General features: G+C 52.8%; 1 protein-coding gene across 9 annotated transcripts in view; it reads right to left on the bottom strand.

Annotated features, from left to right (window-relative positions):
• The window catches only part of evi5a (ecotropic viral integration site 5a), a 38,648-nt gene that overhangs the window by 2,723 nt on the left and 11,095 nt on the right, over nt 1-24,830 (bottom strand). For 5 of the 9 annotated variants that reach the window (XR_002838892.2, XM_023816636.2, XM_023816634.2 and 2 more), the window contains exons 2-19: nt 23,007-23,266; nt 17,818-18,007; nt 15,608-15,832; nt 14,834-14,908; nt 14,614-14,739; nt 14,180-14,323; nt 13,892-13,981; nt 13,711-13,808; nt 13,440-13,500; nt 13,056-13,109; nt 12,113-12,145; nt 11,592-11,747; nt 10,981-11,115; nt 10,734-10,874; nt 10,455-10,613; nt 9,589-9,735; nt 8,785-8,880; nt 4,747-4,842 (exon numbers count right to left, since the gene is read on the bottom strand). Coding sequence is in view for 8 of the 9 variants with exons in the window: in XM_023816633.2 (XP_023672401.1) it covers nt 4,747-4,842; nt 8,785-8,880; nt 9,589-9,735; nt 10,455-10,613; nt 10,734-10,874; nt 10,981-11,115; nt 11,592-11,747; nt 12,113-12,145; nt 13,056-13,109; nt 13,440-13,500; nt 13,711-13,808; nt 13,892-13,981; nt 14,180-14,323; nt 14,614-14,739; nt 14,834-14,908; nt 15,608-15,832; nt 17,818-18,007; nt 23,007-23,266 (2,286 nt within the window). In the remaining variant the exon portion in view is untranslated. Of the gene's footprint in view, nt 1-4,746; nt 4,843-8,784; nt 8,881-9,588; nt 9,736-10,454; nt 10,614-10,733; nt 10,875-10,980; nt 11,116-11,591; nt 11,748-12,112; nt 12,146-13,055; nt 13,110-13,439; nt 13,501-13,710; nt 13,809-13,891; nt 13,982-14,179; nt 14,324-14,613; nt 14,740-14,833; nt 14,909-15,607; nt 15,833-17,817; nt 18,008-20,713; nt 20,857-23,006; nt 23,267-23,448; nt 24,727-24,830 lie in introns of those variants that run through there. The other 4 variants (XM_023816637.2, XM_023816641.2, XM_072704253.1 and 1 more) reach the window with 4 other exon arrangements.

Genomic DNA, 24,830 nt, shown 5'->3' with positions numbered 1-24,830 from the left:
CTCAAAAATGCAGAGCAGCAAAGAGTGAGGACGGTGCAGCATGTGTGAATGTAAAGGGCATGGATGATGCAGGCTGAGCTGACGTGTGGATGAAGACCAGTGCTTACCTGGTGTAGTCTACCTCACCGTGAAAGCCAAAGGGGGGGAGGGGGGGCAGTGAGAACAGCAATTTGGGTGCTCGTGACAGACTCCATCATTAAACCCCCAGCACATACACTGGAAGCACCTTTACCAAAAAGCACAATTACAGAAGCACATTCACTCCGACCAGAAATTCACGGTGAATTTCAGACCACAGTAGCTCAGATGGGGCGTAGGACTCACAAGAGCACCATGTTGAGCTGTGCATACGCCAAGTCTCCATTTAACATCTTTCTGATTTATAGATGTCATTCTAGGCGTGAAAGTGAGACACACGGCACCACAGGGGATCACGCAGGCGGGTCTGTGCCAACACCAGTGACCGGTATCCTGACATCTCCGAGTCTGCCTGCGTGAACCCGAGTCACGCGGCCCCTGTCAGCTGCTGATGGTTTATCGGGCCCGGCGGCACGGCGCTGATGCCGTCTCTGCCTCGCTATGCAGCTCCCCACGAAAAAAAAAAAACTCTCTCTGAAGGGGCAAATCCACGCAAGTAAACAACGATAGTTAAGAGCAGCAAAACGAAGACAATCAGAGCTGAACGGGTTCAAGTGTAAACGTGACAAACAAACTCACTGGTTTTTTGAGTCAGAACAGGAAACCAAACGACTGAAAGAAAAAAGAAGAAAAAAAAAAAAAAAAAAAACACTGCGGACACTGCACCTTCACCTCTCGATCGTCTCAGATTAGACAAAGTCGGCGTCTGCTCAATGCAGTGCTGGGCCTCCTGAGAGGGGACGTGATTGAAATTAGCAGCGCGTGGGAGCCGCAGCCAATCGATCGCGTTTGCCTTTTTTTGGTGACACCTTGAAATTGGGCTCGGTAACAGCTGGGCCTGGGCGGCCCCACGGCACAGAGCTCGCGTTGACTGATCAGCCTCGGCTCTCAGGCCTTGGGTCTATTTCTGATGCTCAAACGGATGCTGCTCTGCCTTGCAGGCTGTTTTTACCCATCAGGTACCATTTATGTCTCTGCAGAAGCTCCACATTGAGTGTCTTTCACTTCCACTGCAGCACGGAGCATCGTTTCATAACCGAACATGCAAATCTCCTATGTGGCAACTGTCATAACGCAGCAAGAATGAGGGAACAATTTCACTCTTCGCTCTGGACACCGGGTCCGCTCTGCGGATTCTGTGCTCTTTCGGTACGTGCGTTTGGTCCTTTACCCCAACACAGGCCCAATGAGCTCGGCTACACACAGGCAGGAAAAACGGCAAGCGTTGCAACACAGGATGACAGGACGGGTCCGGGGCCCGTTGTTGGCTGGGGCACTAAAACACAAAGTGCCCTGAATGTTAACTGCCTCCACAAAGGTGTCTCACCGATGGGTTAATCCCACAGTCTGGAGAAAAGGGAGAGCATGTTTAGCATAACGAGGGTGTTGTTGACAGGGCAGGAAGCGAAGCGAAAAACGGGGAGGATTCAAAAAGGAAGAGCACATGGCGGGTGTTACATGGTGTTAGAGGGCGGAGGGCAGATTTGTGCCCAGGGGGCATACCGAGCCAAGCACCAGGTCCCCCCACCGCGTGGCCCCGGGGCCGTGACCGCCATGACGGTCTTGCTCGGAAACGTCAGGGTGAGCTGCTCCATCTGCCTGCCACCGTGCTTCTTGACTTGGTGCGGTACACGGAGCACTGCAGGAACACGGAGCACTGCAGGAACACGGAGCACTGCAGGAACACGGAGCACTGCAGGAACACGGAGCACTGCAGGAACGCTTAGCTGTGTATGCTGCCGAGGAAAGAGAGACGCGAAGCCTGAATCTGTACACTACTTTACTGAAAACCTGGGCAAGCAGCTCATAGCTTTAGGTGCTAAAGCCGTGACAGGAAATGTGCTGTACACTGAGGGGGGACCACACCTCGACGGAGATCGTAAGAGACGAGACAGGAGAAGGTGTGAAGGGATCGATATGCTCCTGCTCAGGCCTGCAAAGACCATGTTGTTCTTTTGGGCGATAAAGCAGCAGGCCTACGCTGCCGCTCCTCCCACCGCGGCCCTGCAGCCAGCAGGCCTGCAGGAGGTCAAACCCAGGCTCCCGGCTTCAGAAACAGGTAGTGGGTTGCAGGGTGGGGCGGCTGAGAGTCAAGGTGGCAGCGTAACCGCAAGGCGTCTTGGGGAGTGCTATCTAATCTCCTCACGGGTTCCCCTTGGGCCACTGTAACCACTTAAATCAGCACCGGCAGAAGGACGTTCCCCCCCCCCCGCCGTTCGACAAGTGCTGCCTATCAGATCCAGCTTTCGCAAGCCCCCCCGACCACCCCCCGGGCCACGCGAGGCCCCCACAACGCCCAGCGAGCCTGAGCGTCTGCAACAGCCTGACTGCTCGGTGGAGATAGGCCACAGCACTCAGCACAATGCATGATTTACTACTTTTCAATTTAGCCGCAAGGGGCTTTTTTTTTCTTTTCTGGTTAAAATCTCACTGCATCCTCCCCAGTAAATCATCGATCCAAAGCAGTGTTTCCCGATCCGGTCCTCTGGGAACCGCAGACAGTTCCACGTTTTTGCTCCCTCCCGGCTCTCAGCAAAAGCGTGGACCGTCTGTGGGTCCCCAAGAACCGGTTTGGGAAACACTAATCCAGAGGAAGCGGATTGGCTCAGGAGCGAGCACTGGGCGTCCATTAGACGACCGGCCTCTTCGTGTGCCCAGTGAAATATCCCAAAATATCACACTGCATACAGAGCTATATATGGGACTGTCTGATAAAATGACTCTGTGCTACTCAATTACACTCTTCAAAGCGAAGGAACCGAAATGAACAGCAAAATTAAGGCTAAGCGAGACCCAGAGGATATGAACATCACACTATATGTGCCCATATGCAAACATAACGCCTACTGCTGCTCTTAGCTCGCTGTTGCGGTTACCATGACAACCAAACATTGATGTCACACCTAGGGCATTAAAACAACAGATAAAATGTGCCTAATTGTCAGAAACAGAAGTATAATGAGCAAAATGTGAATAATACGAATTAAGGGGAAATAGAAAGGAATGGAAAAGGTGGATGGGGATCGATTGGTTTCTGAGTGGTACTTCACGGCTGATGGGGTTAAGTTTAGGCTTGGGATTAGGGTTAGGGTTAGGCTGAGAAGCTCGTGTGCCCAGACTGACCTGCCCTTCGAAGCTTAGACACTGGGGCATTTTAAGAGAAAACAACAATTTTCCTGGAGGAGAAACCTGGTCAGTTGAAGCTATTTGCACTTCCCCAGTAACAACACAAGGCTCATAGTAAAACCAGTACGGTTACACTCATAGTAAAACTCACTGGCTTGGTGCGGCCAAAATGGCGCCAAAACCTCAAGTAAGTCAGACGTCAGACAGGAATCAAGAAGAGAAATCTGAGAAGGTCCGTCTTGTGTTTTCACATCTACTCATAGTGAGAGACACATCAACTATATCACTCCGCAGTTCGATAAATGAAACATTTAAAGTGCGCTTGAGTGTACTACCAACCAACCACGTATCTGAGCTGCAAGCTCCGGAAACTTCCGCCCAAGCTGACTGGTGACCTGGTGCTGAAACTTCAAATCAGTATCACCCACAGCAACATCAACGCAATGACATCTGACTTCACTGAATGACTGTGACTGGATCAATTACAGTTACTAACCGATTCATTAATGCTCTAATAGCGCAGCTACAACCACAAAACCCAAGAGGCACAGAGCATCATCCGGGACTGTGGTCACCCACCCTCTGAAAGTCATCTCTCGGGTTATGGAAAGGGTGAAACAGGTTTTGTCATCTTTAAAGTGACGCTCAAGCTTAAGGTAGCCTCATAGGCTGACAGGTCTTCCTGAGTCAATGTCAGGATCGTTCTGAAGTCTGTTTAGCATAAAAGGGGAAAAAAAAACCTTCCCTATCTTCAGGAAGATGAATGTGCAAGCACTAGCGTGTGACTGGTTTCCAAGAAGGGCTGGAGAAGTAGAGACAGATTGGGTGGCTGATAAGAGGCGAACTAAGAGACAGGCAACAGAGGAGGGTGTCACCCTGGGGGGGGGGGGGGGAGGTCGCCTGGTGCCAGGCAAGTTCATGTTACCATGGCGACACCAGCGAGGTGCCATGGGTGACTCCGTCAGTAAGCCCGCTTGCACGCTTTTAGGCGTTTACAGAGAAAGCCAACCTTCAGTGGGAAAGTCGGGGAAAGAAAAGAAACACAGACTTGTCAATTAGTCTCAGTTTGCCAGAACAGAACCCATCATGCTATCCATGTATTTCCAGCCTGGCTGTTTTGGATTTGTTGTGAATTTACTTTGAATAAAACTTTCAATGTGGCAAGAGTATGACAAGGTGAGACGTTTTCCTTCCAAGGCACGATTGAGACGCGTCTTTCGCAGGTAACACCCACACTGAATAGCGCGTAGTACGCTCCGGGATGATAACACCCCCATTGTACAGCGCGTAGTACGCTCCGGGACGATGAGCAGCAGTGAATCATGGTCAAAGGCATTTCAAACCGCTGCATCTTGCACACCCTACCTGTCCTTTCAGACCAAACGAGTAACAAGCATACCCCCCCCTCCGAGTCACACATGCACACCCCCCCCCCCCTCCCAGACACACATGCACACCCCCCCGACCCCTCCCCGGCCTCACCTCCTGCTTCAGCTCCGCTATCTGCTCCTTCAGCTCGCGGATGTACTGGTTGGAGTCCGAGCTGTTCAGCTGGCCCTGAACCTTTCCTTCTTCCTTCTGTCAGGGAGACAAACATCACAAGCATCAGTGGAGCTGAAACAGCCTCCCAGCAGCGCCTTGCAGAAACCAGTCACCCACCAGTATCCATCAGGACCTCTACTTGCCCCCTGCCATATTGCCCACAAAACGACATAAATGCCATTAAATGACATGGACTAACCAGAGGGTTACTGGTTCCAGTCCCAAAACACCCTTGGTAGTCATAGGACTTTAGAGAAGCTGCTTCTTGAGCAGCACATTGAAGATTCAGTGGCGTTAACGGGTTAACGCTGTTTACCAAGCCGACAGTCATCGCTTGCTCACTCACTCATACCAGCAGAAGCAAACGGCAGGACAGTGGGGGCTCCTCAGCACTGCCCCCCCTCCCCCCCTCTCGCCAGGGTGCCTTGCCGTTAGCCTGCGCTGGTCAGCAGGTGCTACCGCAAGCAACCCCCCCCCCCCGGGGGGCTCCTCGGGAGTGACGCCAGGCAACCCTGTGTGATCCCATCCTGCCCAGGGTCACCGCTTGTTGTCTTCCTTGCCACCCCCGCAGACTCCCCCAGCGAGCGGCCGCTTGGTGGGGGTGGGGGTGCCACGGGAACGCGATCGCCGTTGGTGCGCGAGATACATATCGGCATTAATTGGCATTCCAGACCCCCCCCCGGACTCGTTCTCTCTGTGTGTCTGCCTGTGATAGCCCACTGATTCCTCCTGCCCCCCCCCTGCACTGCCGATAAGGAGGGGGCGGTTAGCTGGCTTCCTCCCCTCGGCTGCGTGAATCAGCAGGTGCCAGTCTGTGGCTGCACATGTCAGCGTCCTAAGTAATGGCTTCCTTGCTCCGCTGTTGTCCAGCGGCCACATGGCAGTTAAGGTGGCCCTCAGATTCTGCTCCCGCCCCCCCCCAGCCCCATTTTGGAGGCGAGGGGACAAAAATGGATAGCAAAGGCATCTAACCACAACCTCCAGCTTCAAGAGGACCCAACTGCGAGATTAAAATGTTAAATGTCATAATCTAGAGGTGCTCAAGTTCACTGTGGAAACAGGACGTGTGACCTTTCCTCTTAGAAAAGCAACAGAATGGATTTGACAGGGGAATTCTAACCTATTTTTTTTTTTATTCTTTACACTGATGACCAAACATGGGCTCGATATAGTAAACTGATCACCATGGAAACAAAACACAAGGAAACAGAGAGTGTATCGGAGGCAACCCGGGAGCTGACCTGCGCCCCGCCGCCGTCCCCGTGCACGTGGGGCTGAATGCCTGGGGGCCTCGGCGGGCGAGCATCTTACACATCACGGCCCTGCAATCTTTGCGACGTTAAGGATTAAGTACGCAGAAAAACCCCAAGAGCAGCATAAATCTTGCACTTTACTTTTGAATAGCCGGTGCTCCGGGGTAGGAAGTGGTTTCTCGGTCCTGAGGGAGGAGAGCCGGGGCTGCGCACGGGTCATGCACAGAGCGTCTTCCGCTGCGGCCCGGAAAGCGAGCCCATCCGAGGACTGCATGCGGGGCTCCATGCGGCGGCACATGCGACCCCGGCCGGGCGCCGGGCCGCAGATACGCCGCACAAAGCAGGAGGTGAACGGGCTGGCGAGAGCACAGCAGAAACAGAGAGTGAAGCTGTGCTCTCCTCTCTGATTATACCATGTAAATCTGCGGTTGGTGAGATTTCCTCTCGACATAAAACCCCCATGCCCCTCGAATGGAGTGCGAAACATGTGGTCGATGTGTCGTCCAATCATGCTTTGCGACGCCGCCGCTCTGAAGAGTCGGGGGGGGGGGGAGGGGTTTCAAAAAAGAAAAAAATTTCATGATACCTTCTCTATTAGTGAACATTTTTTTGGGGGGGGGGGGGGGGGTTAACGGTGTCTTCGGCATCCAAACCTGCAGCAAACCGCACAGAGCCACAAACACACATGCATGCACACACACACACACACACACACAGAGACAACGTGATGGCGCGCAAGGCTGCATTACTGACAGGGTGCATTTGTTATTACCGGGGATGGGGTTGCCGTGACAAAACGGGGCTGCAGTTTATAAGGGCTGAGGCCACCGGCTTCCTCTGGTACGACCGTGCAGGCAAGTCTGCCGGCCAGCGGCCTGTTCTCAGCGCTATTTATAAAGTCGCATGGCTTGTCGCAGCGCTGCATCACTGATCCCCCACAGCATGCGACAAGCGCTCTGCATGCACCCAGATCTCTCCGCCGTTACTGTTTAACGACCTTGCAGAGGGGCTGGCATCGGGCGTGGGGGTCCTATGGCGTTTAAGTTGGGGGGGGGGGGGGGCTCGTGCTCACATCCACCCACCCCTCCACCACAGTGCTGCTCTTAATCCTGCGATCGCAGTGCCAGAAAGGTGTTGTTGCACCATGGACAGGAAAAGCACAAAGTGCCTTAATGACCAGCACGATGAACACCCGATATCGGGGGAGTGCAGCTCAGCGTGCGATCCTGCGAGGTGCGCTGTGCTTGCTGGACATCGGCCCTGGGGGAGGAAGCAGAGGTGCCTACAGTGCCTCAGACAGACCGACAGCGTGTAAGAGGAGCCAAGGCAGTGGCGAGAGGACGCAGACCATTCCGGCACCCACCGCCCAGAAGCGCACCGCTTGGCGCGACACCTCACGCTTCTCCCCCCAAAACTGCAAATCAAGGCAAAGTTCAGCTTTGTGTAGCAGGGGCTGCTAAAATTGCACCTGGGAGTGAGTCAGTGAGCAGGCAGTGAGTGTAAAAAACCAGACTGCGCTAGCGGATGGCGCGAACGCTGTCACCAAGATACATTTACACAGCAATTTGTGTCACACGCCGTCACCTTTTATCGAGTTCACAAGTCTGAAACACTGCTAATGTGTTTTTCTTCTTTTTGTGTTTGCTGGCTTTTACCGTAACTCTGGGGCTTCAGTCTTCGGTTTGAGATTTTTCTTTATAGGAAAGCATGCGAATCGTTCAGCACTTCCAGAAAAAGACGGCCTGCGCGTTCATTAAGAGGCGCGGTCATCTGGGCACCGAGCTTTTGCTTTGTACGTGTTAACGATGACTCTGCAGCCAGGCTAACGGCTGCCTGAGGGAGGCCCCCGGCGCGAGTAGGTGCAGGATCAGCCCCACAGCCGTGCTTCTGCAACCCTACGAACCACAGACCAGCTCACCTGCCCACACTGATGGGTGGCAAGAAAGCGCCCGCACACTTACACCGCAGCGCCAGGGTGGGAGGGGGGCGGGGCTGGGCTGCCAACGCAGTCAGCCAATCAGCAAGCTGGCCTAGCTCACACAGACTAATCGAGCACTGACGAATGCAACTGACAGAACTTTCTGTATGCTGTTTGTAAATGATCACGATTTAATACAAAAATCATTTTAAGCACGCTGAGCCAGCATCTTCAGAGAATAACTAAATGAGTAAAAAAGTGAACCAGATATGTATATTTAACTTTGGCAATTAAATCATCAATTGATTCACTAACCAGCTAATGTCTTTGTCTTATTAGGATACTGTTAGTAGGCAGCTTGCTGCTACAGGGCCTATAATATCAGCCTTTGTGAGCACAGCATTCAGTAATCAGTGAATTATTAGCTGAAACAAAAGTGGGGCACTTCCTCCTGGACTGGGCCAGCACACGTTCACACCAGGAAGTAAGAGTGAGGCCGGGCTCATTTTCCTGTTCTGCATCTCCCCCAGCCCCGCCGGCAGAGATAAGCCTGCTCAGGGAGGTGCTGAGGAAAGAGCTCGATCACACGGGCTGCGGCTCACGGCGTCCTCAACTCCGAGGCCCGAAATAACAGCCACGTCTGGAAGACGCACCCATCTCCACCGAGCACCAGTCACGGAGAACCCCCCCCCCCCCCCCCGACGCACCGGCCCCGTCGAGAGGGGCTCCCTTCTCAGGCACGGCGCTCCCTGCCTCGCTGTAGGAGTCTCCGCCCCCCTCCCCAGGCTGCGAGCGCGTCACACGTACCTGGATCTCCAGCTCGGCGATGTGCTGCTGCAGCTCGGCCATGGCGGCCATATTGTCAGCCTCGCGGAGACGCACGGCCATGACTTCTTCTTTGTTCTGCGGACAGACATGGGGCTGTGAGGCGGCGAGGTGGCGAGGTGGGGGAGGCCGGCCAGTGGGGTCGGAGGTGGGGGTTGTTTATTGAACGGAAGAGGATCTAAAAAGGGGGGCTTGCAGAACCAGACCCAAAGGGGGTGACCATGTGGTTCTACCTGAAGGAATGCTGTGAGCCCCCCCCCCCCAACGGGAGCAGGACCCCCACCGTCCGGCAGGCCTCGCTCTGAGCGGGTGGCACATTAGAACCATGGCTATAGCAGCAGCAGCAGCACATGCTTATCTCTCAAATCACATCTGAGACGAAGCCACTCGTGTAATCTTACAAAAAAGCTCATGTTTGGGGGAACTGAAGTGCTTGAGAAAAAAAAAGCCAGCGTGATGTTCCAGAGAAGTAGGAGAAGCGGCCGGAGCGTTCGTGAAATGCTGAAACGGTATCCGCAGGACGGCGGCCTCATCTGCACGGTTTAACAGTGCGAGCAACACAACTGATTTTTATCTTCTGTAGCACTAAAAGCAGAAGAAACTTGTTCCTTTTTAGGCCAGACCCTTGAGAGTCTGGTCAAGATGAAGAAACATGACATTTTGCTACCCGTCCTGAGTGGGCGTGTGGGGCAGGGGGGGGGCAGCTAGCTATCCTCCCGCAGGAGGACAGGTCCACTGCCGGGGGGGGGCTGTAAGTGACCACTGCAGGCTGGAAGGTCATCCTACCTTACACTCGATCTCCGCCTGCTTGCGCTTCAGCTCTTGCAGCTGCACCTGCAGGCCCTTGTTCTGCGCAGTCAGGAGCTGCGTGCGTTCCTGCAGCCTGCGGCTCTCCTGCTCGGCCCGTCGCAGCTGGTTGCTGTGGATCTGGTTCTGTGTGTGGAATATGGGGCGGGGGGGGGGGGTGGGGGAGGCACACAGAGGTCACACAATGCGTCTGCTTGACAGACCTGACAGAGTCACTGCTGGGACGCGTGTGTCACTCACTGTAATCTCTGTACAATCAGAACATTAACTGATCTCTGGCCCAATCAGAGACAGTCCTGTCAGTGTAACGCCACCATGAGATTCAAACCTGCCCCTTTAAAAACCCGGTATTACACAACACTTGCAGCAAAGATAAACTCATTACTACATTTTTAAGAAGTGAAACGCGCAGGTAAAGTGCTTTCCCAACCAACATCAGAGCGAAAACATCCATCATACCAGGCAGACAACATTAAAAAAAAGAAAGTTTAATTTTTGGCAAGCTACAGTATGTGGAGAGCCGCAAAGTGCTTTGCTGCCCTCTGCTGGTCATACGCATCCTATACTCACTTGGCTAACAAACTAATCTAAACCTTAAAGTCTCCCAGCGAAAAAAGGAATGTTTGGATTTGTTGGAGCAACAAGTGCTAGGAGATATTTCCCTGCTTGGCCTCCAGGGGCAGGAGCTTGAATCCCACCAGTTCTGTGTGTGGAGTGTACCCCTTGATTTGTGAGTGGCTACCTGGTGCCCCCTAGAGGGCATGTAGTGTATGACACCATGCGATGTGTGCACCCCACATGTTCAGGGTGCAGTGCAGCGACCGGACGTGTGTGCGCAGCCTGACCTGCGTCTCCAGCTCCAGCATCCTCTGGCGTGTCTCTCGCAGCTCCGCCTGCACCTCAGCCTCGCGCAGCCGCACGCTCATCAGCTCGTCCTGCAGCTCGCCCACCGTGTTCTTCTTGGGGCTCTCCTTCCAGCGGCCCGCCGTGCGCGCCAGGTGCTTCTGCATGGTGCGGGGCCGGACGCACATTACCACCAACAGCAGCCGTGGCCAGCAGGTCCCCGGCAGGTTACCCCGGCGAGCGACACCCCACTCCGCCACTCCCCCACCTGCCGGCCTTACCTGCCAGTGCTCCTCCAGGTCCCTGACTTGCTGATGGAGCTCCTTGAGGCTCGTGATGGCTTCTGCCTCCCTGACCTTCATCCCGATGAGCTCCTCCTGGAGACGGGCCACGTTGCTCTCGTCCGGCAGTGCCATGTTCCTCTAAAATGGGGACAGATGAGTGGATTACAGACGTGCCGCGGTCAGCGCCAAGGCGCCCCGCGGGGATTTTGGCCCAAGCTTCGGCTGGGAGGGGGGCAGGCCGCACCTTCTCCATGTCCAGGATCTTGTCCTGCATGTCCTTGAGGGCACACTGGGATTCAGCCTCCTTCAGCCGGGCCTGTACCAGCTCCCGCTCCAGCTGCAGGATGAAGTCCTCCGAGTACCGCAGGGTCACCTTGGGCTGTGGGAGGAGCGGACATTAGGAAGGACAGGAGCGCCAAACGGAGGCCTCTTTAAGGAGAATTACACACTGACGTCGTGCAGCGCCCCCTTCAGGCCAGGAGCGTGCCTGTCTGAAGGCTGCACTTTAACCAGCTAAAAAGTGGCTTTATCGTCAGCCCGCCTGCCTGTATTCTGACAAAGGGGTGAAACCAAAGGAGCAAGACTGAAGGGGCTAAAGCTACCGGTGACGAATCGCATTGGGTGCCTGCCTGTGATGACAGAGAGAGACTGGAGGGAGATGGAGCGGCTAGTGCTGCCTGAATCATAAGCAGCAGCAGCAGCAGCATCAGGGGAGGGGCAGCGAGGAAGACACGACGGGGGGGTGGGAGATGTTCATGTGGTGGGGAAGGGGATTGGGTGACTACGGTGGCCCCGACGACGGCCAGCCGCCGTCCTCAGCAGCCGTGCTCCGCGAGGGGCCTCCTGGCTCCTTACCCCTCCCGCCGGCTGTCGCTGCTGCTGGAGCTCGCGTATGGTGCCCTGGGCCTGCTCCAGGTGGGCGCTGGCCTCCTCGCTCTGCTGCCTGACCGTAGCCAGCTCCCTCTTTATCAGGTAGTTCTCTTCAGCCTCCTGGGCCCGGGTCACTTGCCCCTTGGGATATAATCAGGGCGGTTGAGGACGGAGTGCAGGCATGCCGTCTATAGGGGGCGATGCTGGGCGTGGGGCAGTTACTGGGCTTTGTTAAGTCGGGCTTTGCTTTGGCGGAGACAGAGAGGGGGGGGCTGAATAATGCCGGCATGCGGTTACGGTGCTGGTCATGCTGGATGGGGCAGCTTCCAAGGCCAGGCAGGATTATGTCACCGTCGATCTTATTTCTGGCACAGCGTTGGCGTCCACGGTGCAAATTACGGGAATTACACAGAGCGCATGCAAAGTATAGAGGAAAGGGAAGAGGGTTATAAAAAAAAGGAAAGGAAGAGATGCAGGATGGGGACAAAGAGAGCTTAACGAAATACCTGGATCAACCTATCAGCCAAGGAAGCGCTTTCCTAAAAAAAGACAGGAACACACAGAGGGACAGGAGAAAAACCAGAGAGCACATTTTAAAACAGAGACACGAAATGTTCGTCTCCACAGGGAAGAATTCCCTTTTCCACTCAGAGACAAAACAAAAAGGCCTAAATTCACTGCAGCTCAGATGGTCTTACAGAAACAGCCAATCGGGTACTGCGGACGGGAAAGTCACATGACGCAGGGTAGAGTGGTGGCTAAGCGCAGGGTGGGGTGCTGCTTTGACACTGCCGCAAGCAGCAGGGGATAGAGGACAGGGCCTGAGAAGAGGACAGCTCAGCGAGGGACACCGGGCTGGGCTCGATGTCCCCCTGCTGTGACCACAGCCCCAGCCCTCCATTTCCACGGTCTCAAAAGTTGCCTCTGGTGAAGCCATGCCAGTGCAGGCGGTGGACACATTTTTTGACTGCATTCAGCTTTCCTGTATGAAGCCCCACCCACCCCAGGCATGGAGGCAGTCACTGCAGACCAGTCACTGCAGACCAGTCACTGCAGACCAGTCACTGCAGACCAGTCACTGCAGACCACGCTCAGCTGAAAGGCAGGGCAGATAGCAGAGAGCTGCGCTGGCTCGGACTGGCTGCCATTCCGGTGACCTTTCTTGACCTTTCTGTAATAACACCTCGGTTTGCCGTGAACGTGCTAAGGCTGATCCTCAGCTTCCTGACAGTTAAGGTTTCTACCGTCCCACATGACACGAGAACACTCCGTTTAGCTGTACCGCAGAGCTTGGTCAGCGCAACAGGTCGGGATGCATTGATGGCCACGGAGAACACACACGCACACGCGCACACACACACACACACACACACACGGATAATGGACTGATGGAGCTTTGAGTAAGACCCTCGTGGAACCACCCCCACCCCCACCCCCCACAGCACTCACTTTCTCCAAGGTATCGATCCTCTGCTTCAGGAGTCTGTTCTCTGTGCGTAGCCTCTGGGTGGGGGAGGGGGGACACAAAACCAGATTTCACCACGACTGATATCACACTGGCAGTTAAAGGAAACGCTGCAGCAGGTGTAACGTTAAAGTTATCAGCAGACATGAAGCATTCTAACTACCATTTCACTATTAACCCCTAAAATAAATTTACACTGTTAATTTGCTTGTAATTTGTATTATTTGTATTCTGAAATCAAGTACAAGTTTAATAATAAAATGACCCAGAAACCCCCTTCAGCGGAACCTTGTGAAATGTAAATATCCTGTCACATGTCACAATGGTGAGAAATACCCCGCCAGCCCTGCAGGGGGAGCCTCTCTCACCTTGATCTCCACTTGTTCCTCCATCTCCTTTGTCTTGATCGTGCTGTACTCCTTCTCTAACCTGAGGAACAATCGCAAAGCAAACTGTGAATCGCACGGGGCCGCGATCAGCTCCCCCCAGCCAGGAAAGGCGTTTTTGCACATGGCCGCCTCCCGCCGAAGGAGTGAAATCACGGGCACTGCATACACGATTTCCGGCGAAATCGGAAGAAGCAATGGTGCGACACTTTTCACACGCGTGACGCATCAGCCTCTCAGAAGGTGAACGTACTTCTTCATCTTCTTGCCGTTGTACTTGACCTGGTATGCAGTCAGGATGACTCTGTCAGGGCCGCTGTCCAGCTGGTGGGGAATGACCTTCTGGAAGTGCTGTGACATGGACAGAGGGGCGTTACGCGCATGGTGGCCTCCCTGGGGAGCACAGGCTGCCTGAAGGCCCCCGGCTCACTCACCTGTAGCATCCCCTCCATGTCCAGCTGCATGAGCTCGGCCTGGTTCATCTGAAGAATGGCCAGTCCTACTCGAAAGACTATCTCCAGGCCCTGCCAACAGAGGGCGCAGAGCAAAGTAATGATCTGCAGCATCCAATTTGGCCACAAGGTGGCAACCTTTGTTTACATTCAGCCTAAGCTGAGTGCCTTTTTATCAAACGGAAAACAGAAGGCAAATATTCACCCCAGTGTGTGTGTCAGCCCAGAGGAATCCCCGCATCAGTGGTCAGAGTCCAGCGCGGCACTCACCTCGCTCATGAATATGTCAAAGATCCTAGTGGCGACGGCCAGAGGGAAGGAGGTGAGGAAGATGGTGAGGAACCAAGAGGAGGCGTACATGGAGGTGTGGAAACTCTGTGCCTGGAAGTGCATGTGGAGCTCGGGCAGCTGCTCCTGGGGGAGGGGGGCACATGTGTGAGTGCCGCAGCAGCCCTCAGAGGAGGGGGGTGATGTGGGATTGAAGCAGGGATGCTTCAGAGGACCACATGCCATCCTCCTACTGCCAGTCACTTGATAAAACGAAAGCGCAAACCATACTGCACCTGCCGTCTGCAGCAGTGCACAGCCGCCCCGTAAAAACCCACAGGCCCGTTCAAGATGTTTGGTCAGGTGAGAGATGCAATTAAGCAACTTGAAAGCAGCTCATTGCTGCCCCCTAGAGACAAGACAGAGCTACATATTACCTGAATCATACATTCAAACTGGTACATGCAGAGGCCCAGCTCAGCCATACTGGGCTTGAAGAGCTCCCTCAGACGGTACTCCTGCATCAGCTTGACGAACACGCAGAAAGCCTCTTCCTCCGGCATCTGAAGGAACACGCACACGGCCATCATTCGACCTGCCGACCAGGGAGCAGCTTCATGGGAGCAGAGCGCCCCCTGCTGGTCATTTCAGTGTCACCTGCATGAGCAGCAGCCCCACGATGAATGCGCTTCCCTGGCAGTAGCCCACCTCCCGGTCCACCAGGGAGTATGCCTGAAACAGGAAGTGACATCATGAGGGCATGCATCACATGCCATGTGGCTGAGGAGGACAGAAGTCAGCAAATGCCAGCAGGCTAAGTGAAAGGAGCAGAGGCAGCCGGAACAGGAGGCATTAAGCGTGTGTGATGTCAGCACGCCCGCTCCCTGCGCCGTCTGACATGACACGCTGCTCGGAGCCGGGCGCCCGAGGGCGCTGCCGCCCCCACCGCAGCAGGGCATTCAGCTGCCGAGCCACTCTGTAGGCCTCATGCCCTCACCCAGCCGGAGCCGCTCGTGTCCGTTAGGGTGTGAACTGCGGCAGGACGTGAAACCCGACGGCTCGACATCCACATCCCTTAAATTAAGAACTGGCAAGTGCATCTAAGGATGCAAACTACAAATAAATAGTAACTGCATGTTCGCCAGTTCGAAGCAGAACAAAAGACTGATCTAAGTAGATCTACCCGGGACTGGACTGGCTTGGTATATCGGGCATTTTCCCAGTGGGCTGATGGCTTTTTGTGGGGACCCCACCACTCATGATGGGAGACCCCAAAATGCAGGGCCAATTTTTAATCGCACTCCAGCCCGGGGTCCACCATGTCAAGGCAACGGTAAGAGACTGAAAAGCAGAATTATATCGGCCTATGGCGACATGCCGCACCCTCCGAGTGCACCAGGTCGGGCATGGCTGGCCAGGCCGGGCGCTCACCTTCATGACGTTGAAGAGCACCTCCTGGCCCAGGCTGTCCTTCTCCTTGAAGAAGTCGTGCTCGGGGTAGGTGCGGGCGATGTCCCGGCGTATCAGCTTCTCGCAGGGTGATGTCATCTTCAGCAGCTCTGAGTACTGCTCCTTGATGGGCATGTTCTGGGCGTTGCACAGGAGCTGCCAAACGATTCCCCGGAAGTGGTGGGGGATCCCTTTCCGAACCAGGTCCTGGTCGGGCAGAACATGTCAGAACAGCCTTAACTGGCGAAGCAGAACAACTGCGACATCGATGATACCACATAAAATGTATCTATCAGACTGATCGCATCCCGCCCTGATGGCAGACAGCGCAGGAACCCGACAAACACTCGGCTGCACAGCCTGACACCCACAGATGAACAAAAGGGGAGCTCCGTGATACAAGCCCAGACCTAAACAGGGCTGAGACAGGAGAGACCTCCACAGGAGGGGCAGCGACAGGAGAGACCTCCACAGGAGGGGCAGCGACAGGAGAGACCATCACAGGAGGGGCAGCGACAGGAGAGACCTTCACAGGAGGGGCAGCGACAGGAGAGACCTCCACAGGAGGGGCAGCGACAGGAGAGACCACCACAGGAGGGGCAGCGACAGGAGAGACCTTCACAGGAGGGGCAGAGACAGGAGAGACCTCCACAGGAGGGGCAGCGACAGGAGAGACCTCCACAGGAGGGGCAGCGACAGGAGAGACCACCACAGGAGGGGCAGCGACAGGAGAGACCTTCACAGGAGGGGCAGCGACAGGAGAGACCACCACAGGAGGGGCAGCGACAGGAGAGACCTTCACAGGAGGGGCAGCGACAGGAGAGACCTCCACAGGAGGGGCAGCGACAGGAGAGACCTCCACAGGAGGGGCAGCGACAGGAGAGACCACCACAGGAGGGGCAGCGACAGGAGAGACCTCCACAGGAGGGGCAGAGACAGGAGAGACCTCCACAGGGGGGGCAGCGACAGGAGAGACCTCCACAGGAGGGGTAGAGACAGGAGAGACCACCACAGGAGGGGTAGAGACAGGAGAGACCACCACAGGAGGGGCCGCTTGAGCAAGGGGAGCCGATCCTTAAGAAGCAGCCATACTGTCCACAGAAAAGGTCCTAAGCCAAGTACAACAGTGACTAAAGGAGTGAGCTACAACACCTGTTTTCTACATTAAAGTTTCATTAAACATAACTGGGAAATCAACCAGTTGACAAATCTGAAATGAAGGGGAAAAATTAAGCTGGTTATGAATCATCACTCTGAATACCATAGTAGTAAATAGATACTTCATCCATTTAAAGACTATTTTTACCCAGCGATGCTGGCTGTCAAGCTATATGTTCTGCAATGTTCTGCTTTACACCTACGGTTACTTCATTTAGAGCAGGAAACATCATAAGCCGCAGTGGGAGGACTGGGTATGATAAATAAATAGCAGACATCAGTCTGGGTTCATGCTTCATTACTATAATCGTAAGGAAACTCCAGGGACTTAAACAGCACCAGCAATGTTGGTACAGCTAAACACAAGCTCAGCGTGCCATGAGACCAAGACAGTCCTCTCACAGCAGTGACGCAACCCCCATGATATTCAGCACACAAAACACAAGACGCAAGACTAATCCGCCAAACTCCCTCCTTTACTCTTAATACAAGGCAGCTTCTCCCTACCAGAGGTCAGCACACTCCCCAAACCTCCCTAACTGAAGTGTACCCTCAGGGTTCAGGAGGGCGGCAGGGTGGGATGCGTGGCAACTACTAGACTAAGGTTAAAAGATCACGCAACTTCATCAACAAGAGCAGATGGGTATGATTCACAGGTCTAGTCCAGAAATTAAACCTCTGAAAAGTGCTACATAAAGACCCATCTAGATTAGACAACATGGGGCATGATCTAGAGTTTCTATTGAAGCCATTACTTTGCTGAGAAAATAAGCCAGCAGGACAGCTGTGACATCTAAAATGATAAAAAAAAATAAAGGCATGATCCAGTGATCAAATTAAGGTATTAGCAAGTTCACCATGCGACTGCAATATCATCAGTTAAGCATCACGTTTAATGGCCGTGACAGGAAGCACTGCACCCTCAATTGGGGACAGAATTCATTAATGGTTATTTAGAGTTAAATCACATCACTGCATATGCGCATCACTGCCCACTGCCACCAGTGCAGGCGCCCCGACCGGCAGCAGCCCACCTTCAGCTGCTTCTCCTTCTTCTTGCGCACGTCCTCCCACTCGTTGACGATGCGCCCCCACAGGATCCAGGAGTCCTCCTCCAGGTGGGAGAGGTTGGAGGAGGCCGAGGAGCTGGACACCAGCGAGGAGCCGCTGTTGCGCCGGGAGCCATTTACAGACTTCAGGGACTTGCTGTCTATCTCCAATAGCCTGGGGGGAGGGGGGGGGAATGTAAGGCAGCTGATAGCAACAGACATTTCCATTGTCATCGACGTCACCTTCATCAAGCAGGAGCTACAGTCTTTACACGTTTAGCTGGCCAATGACCTTCGGTGCTGAGCTACGTGATCCTGAGCGCCAACAGAATATGCAGCCCTTCCCCATCTAATCACTGCCAACATAGCAGCTTAATGCCAGAACATCCATACAAAACACAAACGCACACGCCTCTCTGCTGATGTCAAGGGGTCGACCTCCTGCTCACATTTCAGTCAAAGCCTAAGACTCCGGCCTGAATAATGGGGTTACCACACAGTCGGAAGCTAATCTAAATGTAATCAATGATAAATTAGCCCATTCTCACACGACTGCATCGGCCGTTACCGGGCATCGAATGTCAACGTTAAATATTCATTGATGGAAAGACGGCACATCACAGTTACTGACTAAAGTCCGGCCCCTTCGAGGCTTTTCGAAGTGGCCAGGAAGTCTCCCTGTTCCTGTTCCCAGGGCCCTGTTGTGGGGGTATCTAAGGGGGGGGGAACCTCTGTTTCGGCAAACAAGCTGATGCAATGCTGCAAGATTGATGACCCTTAGTGCCAAAGGACTCTTTGGACAGTGCAAAGAGGCCTGTTTGAACAAACTTATTCTGCGTCTAGCAAAATCAAGGGAACTGACCAAACACGGTGCTCTTTAAAGACAGTGCTACTCAGAGACTACAACAGGAAAAGAGAAATATGAACCAGTTCAGATATAAAGTGCTAGGTGCATGAACCTCAAAAACAAACAAAAAAAAATTAGCAACATTTTCAGACAGGTTCTTGAGTAAACATTCATCTTTTATTAGCAACCAGCCATGCCAAGCAATCAAACAGGTGTTACTCCCAACTTCAAAGCAGATTGGCAGCTACTGTAGACATTCAGCATTAGATACTTCTTAAAGGGGTACAAGTACAATATCCCCCTCTAAATCATTTGACTTGGTGCATTCTGGTCTGAACTCGGGCTCTTTCAGGACTGAAATCTAGCAAATCGAGTTTCTAATCAATCCCAGGACACCCTTTGTGTACCAGCCCAACAAGATCTCCTTCAGGGTGAGACATCTCACACCGATTCTCCAACCCTGGCAGGCACTGAGAGAAATGTGCCAAGTCATCGTCGAAATACTCTACAGAAAATCGGCAGGCTGAATTGGTTGAATGTGCATGACAATTAGCTCGGCCAAGCAGATAAGTTCCCGGGCAGACAGCAAACCCTGGCTTTAGAACCATGGCTTTAGCACGAAGGCACAACCAATTGTATTCACTGAAGAGCTCTCTATACAGCAGCTGCCAGGATCACTGCCGCCTCCCATCCCCACCAAAGCCTGACGGCTCCTCTAGTCAAACCATCAACATCAACTGCAGGTCTAACTGTGAGTCTGCCACAGCAGGGCCTGATCAGGAGACGAGCTCCCCAGTCTGACAGCTGGAAAACAAGCAGACAGCAGCTTGCACACGCTGCATTGCGTAAATCACAGTGGCAGAAAACCACAAAGGTGTGATGTTACTGAGGCTGAGAACAACACAGACCTGAAGATGCAAACCCTTGTTTAGCGTCGTCAGTGGGAAAGTAGGTCAAAGGCCCGCTGAGGCTGTAATACGGTTTGCTTCACGGGCAAAACAAACAGAAAGCAGGTGATACAAGCAGCTCAGGGGCCCGGGTCCCGCAAGATGGACAGGGAAAGGAACTTCATCCAGTACCGGGTGGTACAAAACATGCCAGGGGCTGTTCTGAGTGTACAGCAGTGAGCCCCGCTAGCTCTGTCATGAAGCTCGGGTAGGAGCAGGTGAGGAGACAGCTCGACAACGACATCTGAGGTCGCTGCTATGAACAACGGCTAATAAAACCGCAGGCAGCAACATTGACATACACTGCTTAAAAAGACGCCCGGAGAGTTCCTGCACCAACATGTCCTGAATGCAGGTTCCCAAAATAAGCCTGAGTTTCAAAGTGGCAATTTAAGCGTGCCGTATTTGGTGTAATTCAAGACTGGTGTTTGTTTATTTTTTATGGGCCCCATTTCACAGTGGACATCAAACCACAGAAAGAAAATCGTTTTTTAGTTTTATTTTTCCCGTCGTGAAAGCGTATCTGCCTGTAATAACCTCCCCTACTTCACAAAGTTCAGCAGCCGATAAAACAAACATGAACAAACAGGACTTCAGACCTGGCCGGTTACACTTGTGAAACTCCGGACCTACCGAAGCTTCGACCACCTCCAATAACTCTCAGACATCACTGATTAATATTTCATAAAGCCTCACTTACAGTTACGTTCTTCTGGCACTTACCTCTGCATTAATACAAACAAAATGTATTTGTCTGTACGACGCGACGACCATAAGAAAAATACCTGATTTTGTGCCACAATCATTTTCTGAGAAACATTAACCAGCAGATAAACAAGAGAGCCACGTCCTGCCCGGAAGAAAATACATATCAGCCTGCAAAACCCACAATTAATTCTATATGTCTGGGTATTAAAAATGTGTTCTGGCTGGCTGAGCGTAGAGACGAAAAATAAGCACTCAGCACTAATCCCAAGGACTGAGGGCCCTGAAGAGAGGACAGGTCTGTTGAGGGTTTTGCTGTCTCACTCCGACCGACTGTGGTGAGGAGTCCGGGGCAGAGCGGAGTGCAGAAGGCGGCTCTTACCATGAGAGGCTCATGCCGCCCACCAGAAGCAGAGAGAGGGACGGGACCGGAGACCAGGTAGGAAGCTGCCTGTAGTTCCTTTATGTGATACGGGCTGAACTGAAGCTCAAAAGGGCAGGGTGAAACTCCGAAAGTGACTCTCACACTCACAGCATGCAAATGTTTACGCCACCGCCTACACGCACAGGGCACAAACTGGCCACAGAAAGTGCACGCGAGGAAAGTGCACCAGGGAAGAACAAAGAAATTAATCTGTCACCATATGCGATCGCCTCGATGCTTGTTCCTGTCCGACCCACACTTAACGCTAACTTACGACCTTATATTTTTAAGTGCTGTAGTTAGAGAGCCCAGGAGAATAGTGAGCAGAGTGAATTAATGAGCAAAACTTGAGGTAATTTAATTTCTCAGTTGGGAGGCGGTACTCGTGTGCCCACTGGTGGTCTGCCAAGCTGGCGGAAACACTGCCCAGGTCCGAGGATCGATCCGTCGTCTCCCAGGACAAGTCAGTAGGGAGACGGGGTGAAATCAAGGGAACAACCGCAAGGGAGACTGACAGCAAAAAGAACCAGCTGTTCCTACTGAACCAGCACTGGAGAAATGTGGTGTTTCAGTCAAAACACAGGGAGACCTGAACCACCCACAAAGGCGTCCAGACTACTGTTGTAAGGTTTTTATAAAGAAGCAGCAAATCAGGCACCCAGCCAAAAGGTAGGGAAGCAGGGTCCGTTTGGGACTGAGTAACCTGCAGTCTATCAGCCTACATCTCCTAACATCCTAGCACAAGATCTAAAGAATGTAAATCAGTTACCAAATAAAACGAAGCAAGACTTCAGCACCTAAGGCCTAACATCCCATACCAAGCAAAAACACAATTTCTCTCTTCTGCACATTCTATTCCGTCTGATGCTTCCTCGGTCCACCTGTGTCAGCCGTAACCCGATTAGGACTTAAACTTGTCATTCAAAGAAACATTTCAACAAGTAAACCAATGTGTGATGCTGTCCAATGCTCACGAGTAACCAATATACGATAGCATATGAGAATTAAAAAAAAAAGAATAAATCAGACATTAAATCACAGCAACAAAACAAACCCAACCAGAATACTGCATATATAATATAATATAATATATATATATAATAATATAAGCTATGACAGAATGTAAAAATAAGGAATATATTTAAACACAGCAAGCAGAGTGATGTGCAGCTTAGAACCAATGAGGATAAATCAGGCACCCCCCCTTACAGAGTTTAGGTTGCCTAGCAGCAAAAAACATAATTAGCATGATGGATCACGCAGCAAAATAATCATTCACTCTGTGAGACACAAAAATGTACATTTTCATGCAGGGAAAAAGCCCAGGATGGTTTTTTCTTCTGTCTTTTAATGCTCTTTCAAAAACAATTCTCCACCAGCACAGGAATTGAATTTCATACAAGACTGGAAGCTTACAGGACGCAGCAGCGTGGGCAGAGAATTTTGGGCCAGATGAGACAGGGTTGTGAATCTGTCAGAGGGGACACAGAGGTGGCATGTGCCCAGTCAAAGGGCACAGCTGTCCCTTTCAAAGAACAAAGGTCAAAGATCCCCGGGTCAACCCACAAGTAAGCCGATTCTCTACTGCCTGTGTTCTGTTCCTTGCTTAGGAGGCCGGTGGGGGGCAGGAGGGGGTCAAACAGGCAAGAGGGGTATGGGGGCAGGCGGTCCATTGATCCTGATTGCCTTAGCGGACAAATCCTTGGTGTGTGCTCTGCAACAATGGCCCCACCAGAGCAGAATCAATAAGGCAGCAGGCCATCAGCCTCTCAAACCCGCTCACAGCTGGCTGAGCACGATGTGTCCCGGACTGAGGGAGCAAGACCATTCAACACAGCCCACGTCTAATGCCGGCGAATCAAACACAAATAGGCTGGAGCCATGCAAAGGCAGAATGGGTCAGTAAATACACCAATGAATCCTTTTCATACAATTAAAACTAGCTGTGCTCATTTATACACAAACAATGCTGTCCCCTGCCCCATCATACAGGGGGGGGGGGGCAGGTGTGGGAAGCGCAGTGACAGAATCCTGGAGACAGACTCATCTCCAGGGACAGAGAACAAAATCCACCCCCCCCCCCAGCTCCAAATGCAGCAGAGCTCTCAAGCACACAACCGTCTTGCCAGCTGCAGGTCCTGAAGACCCATCTCTCACATCACTGCTCATTAGGACCATCTCCATCCTGCCCAGCACATTAAGCCTCATCGGAGACTCTGATTTCCAGAAGCGTCTCCCAGGTCTGGCCTACCTGTTCTGTTCCTCCAGCTTGGCCAGCAGCTCCACCTCATCTGGGCTGAGCTGGGAGGGTGAGGACGGAGATGGGGTCGGGGTCGGCGTCGATAGGGTGGTGGGTGGAGTGTGCAGGGAGGAGGCGCCGGTGGCTGCAGGGGGATGCAGTGAGGAGGGGGGGGCCACCTGGCTAGCCATCTGACTGACGGTCTGGGACACAGAGTTCTTCACCCATGAGAGAGTAGAACTCAGCTTGCCTGCAACCTTGTCTGTCGCCACCTGTAGGGAGAGGAGAGGAAAGACACCATCAGGTCTGGGAAGAAGTGGGCGGGGTTAGCTCCCAAACGCTACAGCACAAACTCAAACCATTTCCTTTATGACATTTTATTGCAACACTAAACCCCAAAGCCAATAAAAGCAGTTTGACAGTACCAAACCTGCAGCTTCCAGCATATTCTAACCTGTTTTTGTTTTTGTGTAGATTAACCGGCAATTCTGAATCCATAAGGTTAACTGGTGATTATTAACCAGCCTGATGTCGCCTGAAAATCCAGTGTGGCTTCCACGTCACTGCACACCTGAAGCAGACCTCAGAATATGTTCCACTGTCTAAAACCGTTACAATCCCATGGGGCCTACTGCACCTCAGACCGCAGTGGGACCACAAACGAGAATCTGAATCACTCCTGTCATTTTTTGGCAACCTCAGAACATTAGCAGACAACCAAGGAAGCAAGGATGGCACCGGACACCAAGAAAGGGATCCAGGGGTAAAGCAAGGACGCGTCATTTCTCGTCTAAGCCAGAAGTCACATGGGTGGCACCAAGCAGGTCATGGGTCAGCAAAGCACTCGTTCACCCACCCCCCAACAGCAGAGCAGTGCAGCTGCCTGCTCTTCCTGAAGCCTCACAGACAGTCATGTGGCCAGCAGAGCAGAAGGTGCCTTGTTTGACGCTACTGATCTGAGTGACAAGCAGGCTGGTGCAAGTGGCCCATCTGCCCCAGCAAAAAAAAGTAAAAAAAGTAAAAGGCATAGACCAACATGACTACAGGGGCAGCCCTGGAAACACAGCAAAGAACACACTTGGACTACAGGTATCTGAGCTGGAATTAGGGCAGGAGGGAAAACGTAAACTTTGCACACGCTTATACACACAGGCTAGGCAGACCTACTTATTTCTACTGCGTTTCTGTCCCAGGAAGTAGACTAATCTTTGCTGTGCAGCCATGCTGCAGTCTGAGCCACCCATCTTTCTCCAGCAGCGTGGTTTATAACTGCACAGCTACCAAAGTTTACAAAAAATAACACGACAGTGTCTGAGACTCATTCATACCACTGCTTGTACCTCCAGCTCCGAGGACACACACAAAGCAAATGGCAGGACAGAGATTACGGTAGGACGTTCACTCAAAAACAGTTACCAATGCACTGGGAATGGACCCTCACGGCCCCATCACAGGGACCATATTCACAGCACTGACCTCGAGCGCATCAACACATCTGTGCTACCAACACAACCTCCGTAATCGAGAGGGCGGCGGGCGTGCAGAGCTGGAGCAGAGCGTTTTCTGCCACTCCGCACCCCACGTGTTTATTCAGCGATGGGGAGGAAAGCAGTCTAGATAAATACCAGTCACCTTACCTGACCCATGATATCACATAGGCAGGCCAGCACCAAGAAACCACTACCAAACACAGAAGCGCAGACAAGGACATGGCATGAGCCTGGTAACATTCAAACAACCGAGCAAGGTGCAGCCGTAAGCAATGAGGATGCATCGTCTTTGGGGTTACAACAGCACTGAGCTTCCAAAACAAGTCACACAGATGTCGCCCCCCCC

The sequence above is a fragment of the Paramormyrops kingsleyae genome, chromosome 21 (assembly GCF_048594095.1).
Source record: "Paramormyrops kingsleyae isolate MSU_618 chromosome 21, PKINGS_0.4, whole genome shotgun sequence".
Lineage (NCBI taxonomy): Eukaryota > Metazoa > Chordata > Actinopteri > Osteoglossiformes > Mormyridae > Paramormyrops > Paramormyrops kingsleyae.
Note: the sequence above shows the minus strand (reverse complement) of the source record. Positions and strands in the feature narration are given on the sequence as shown.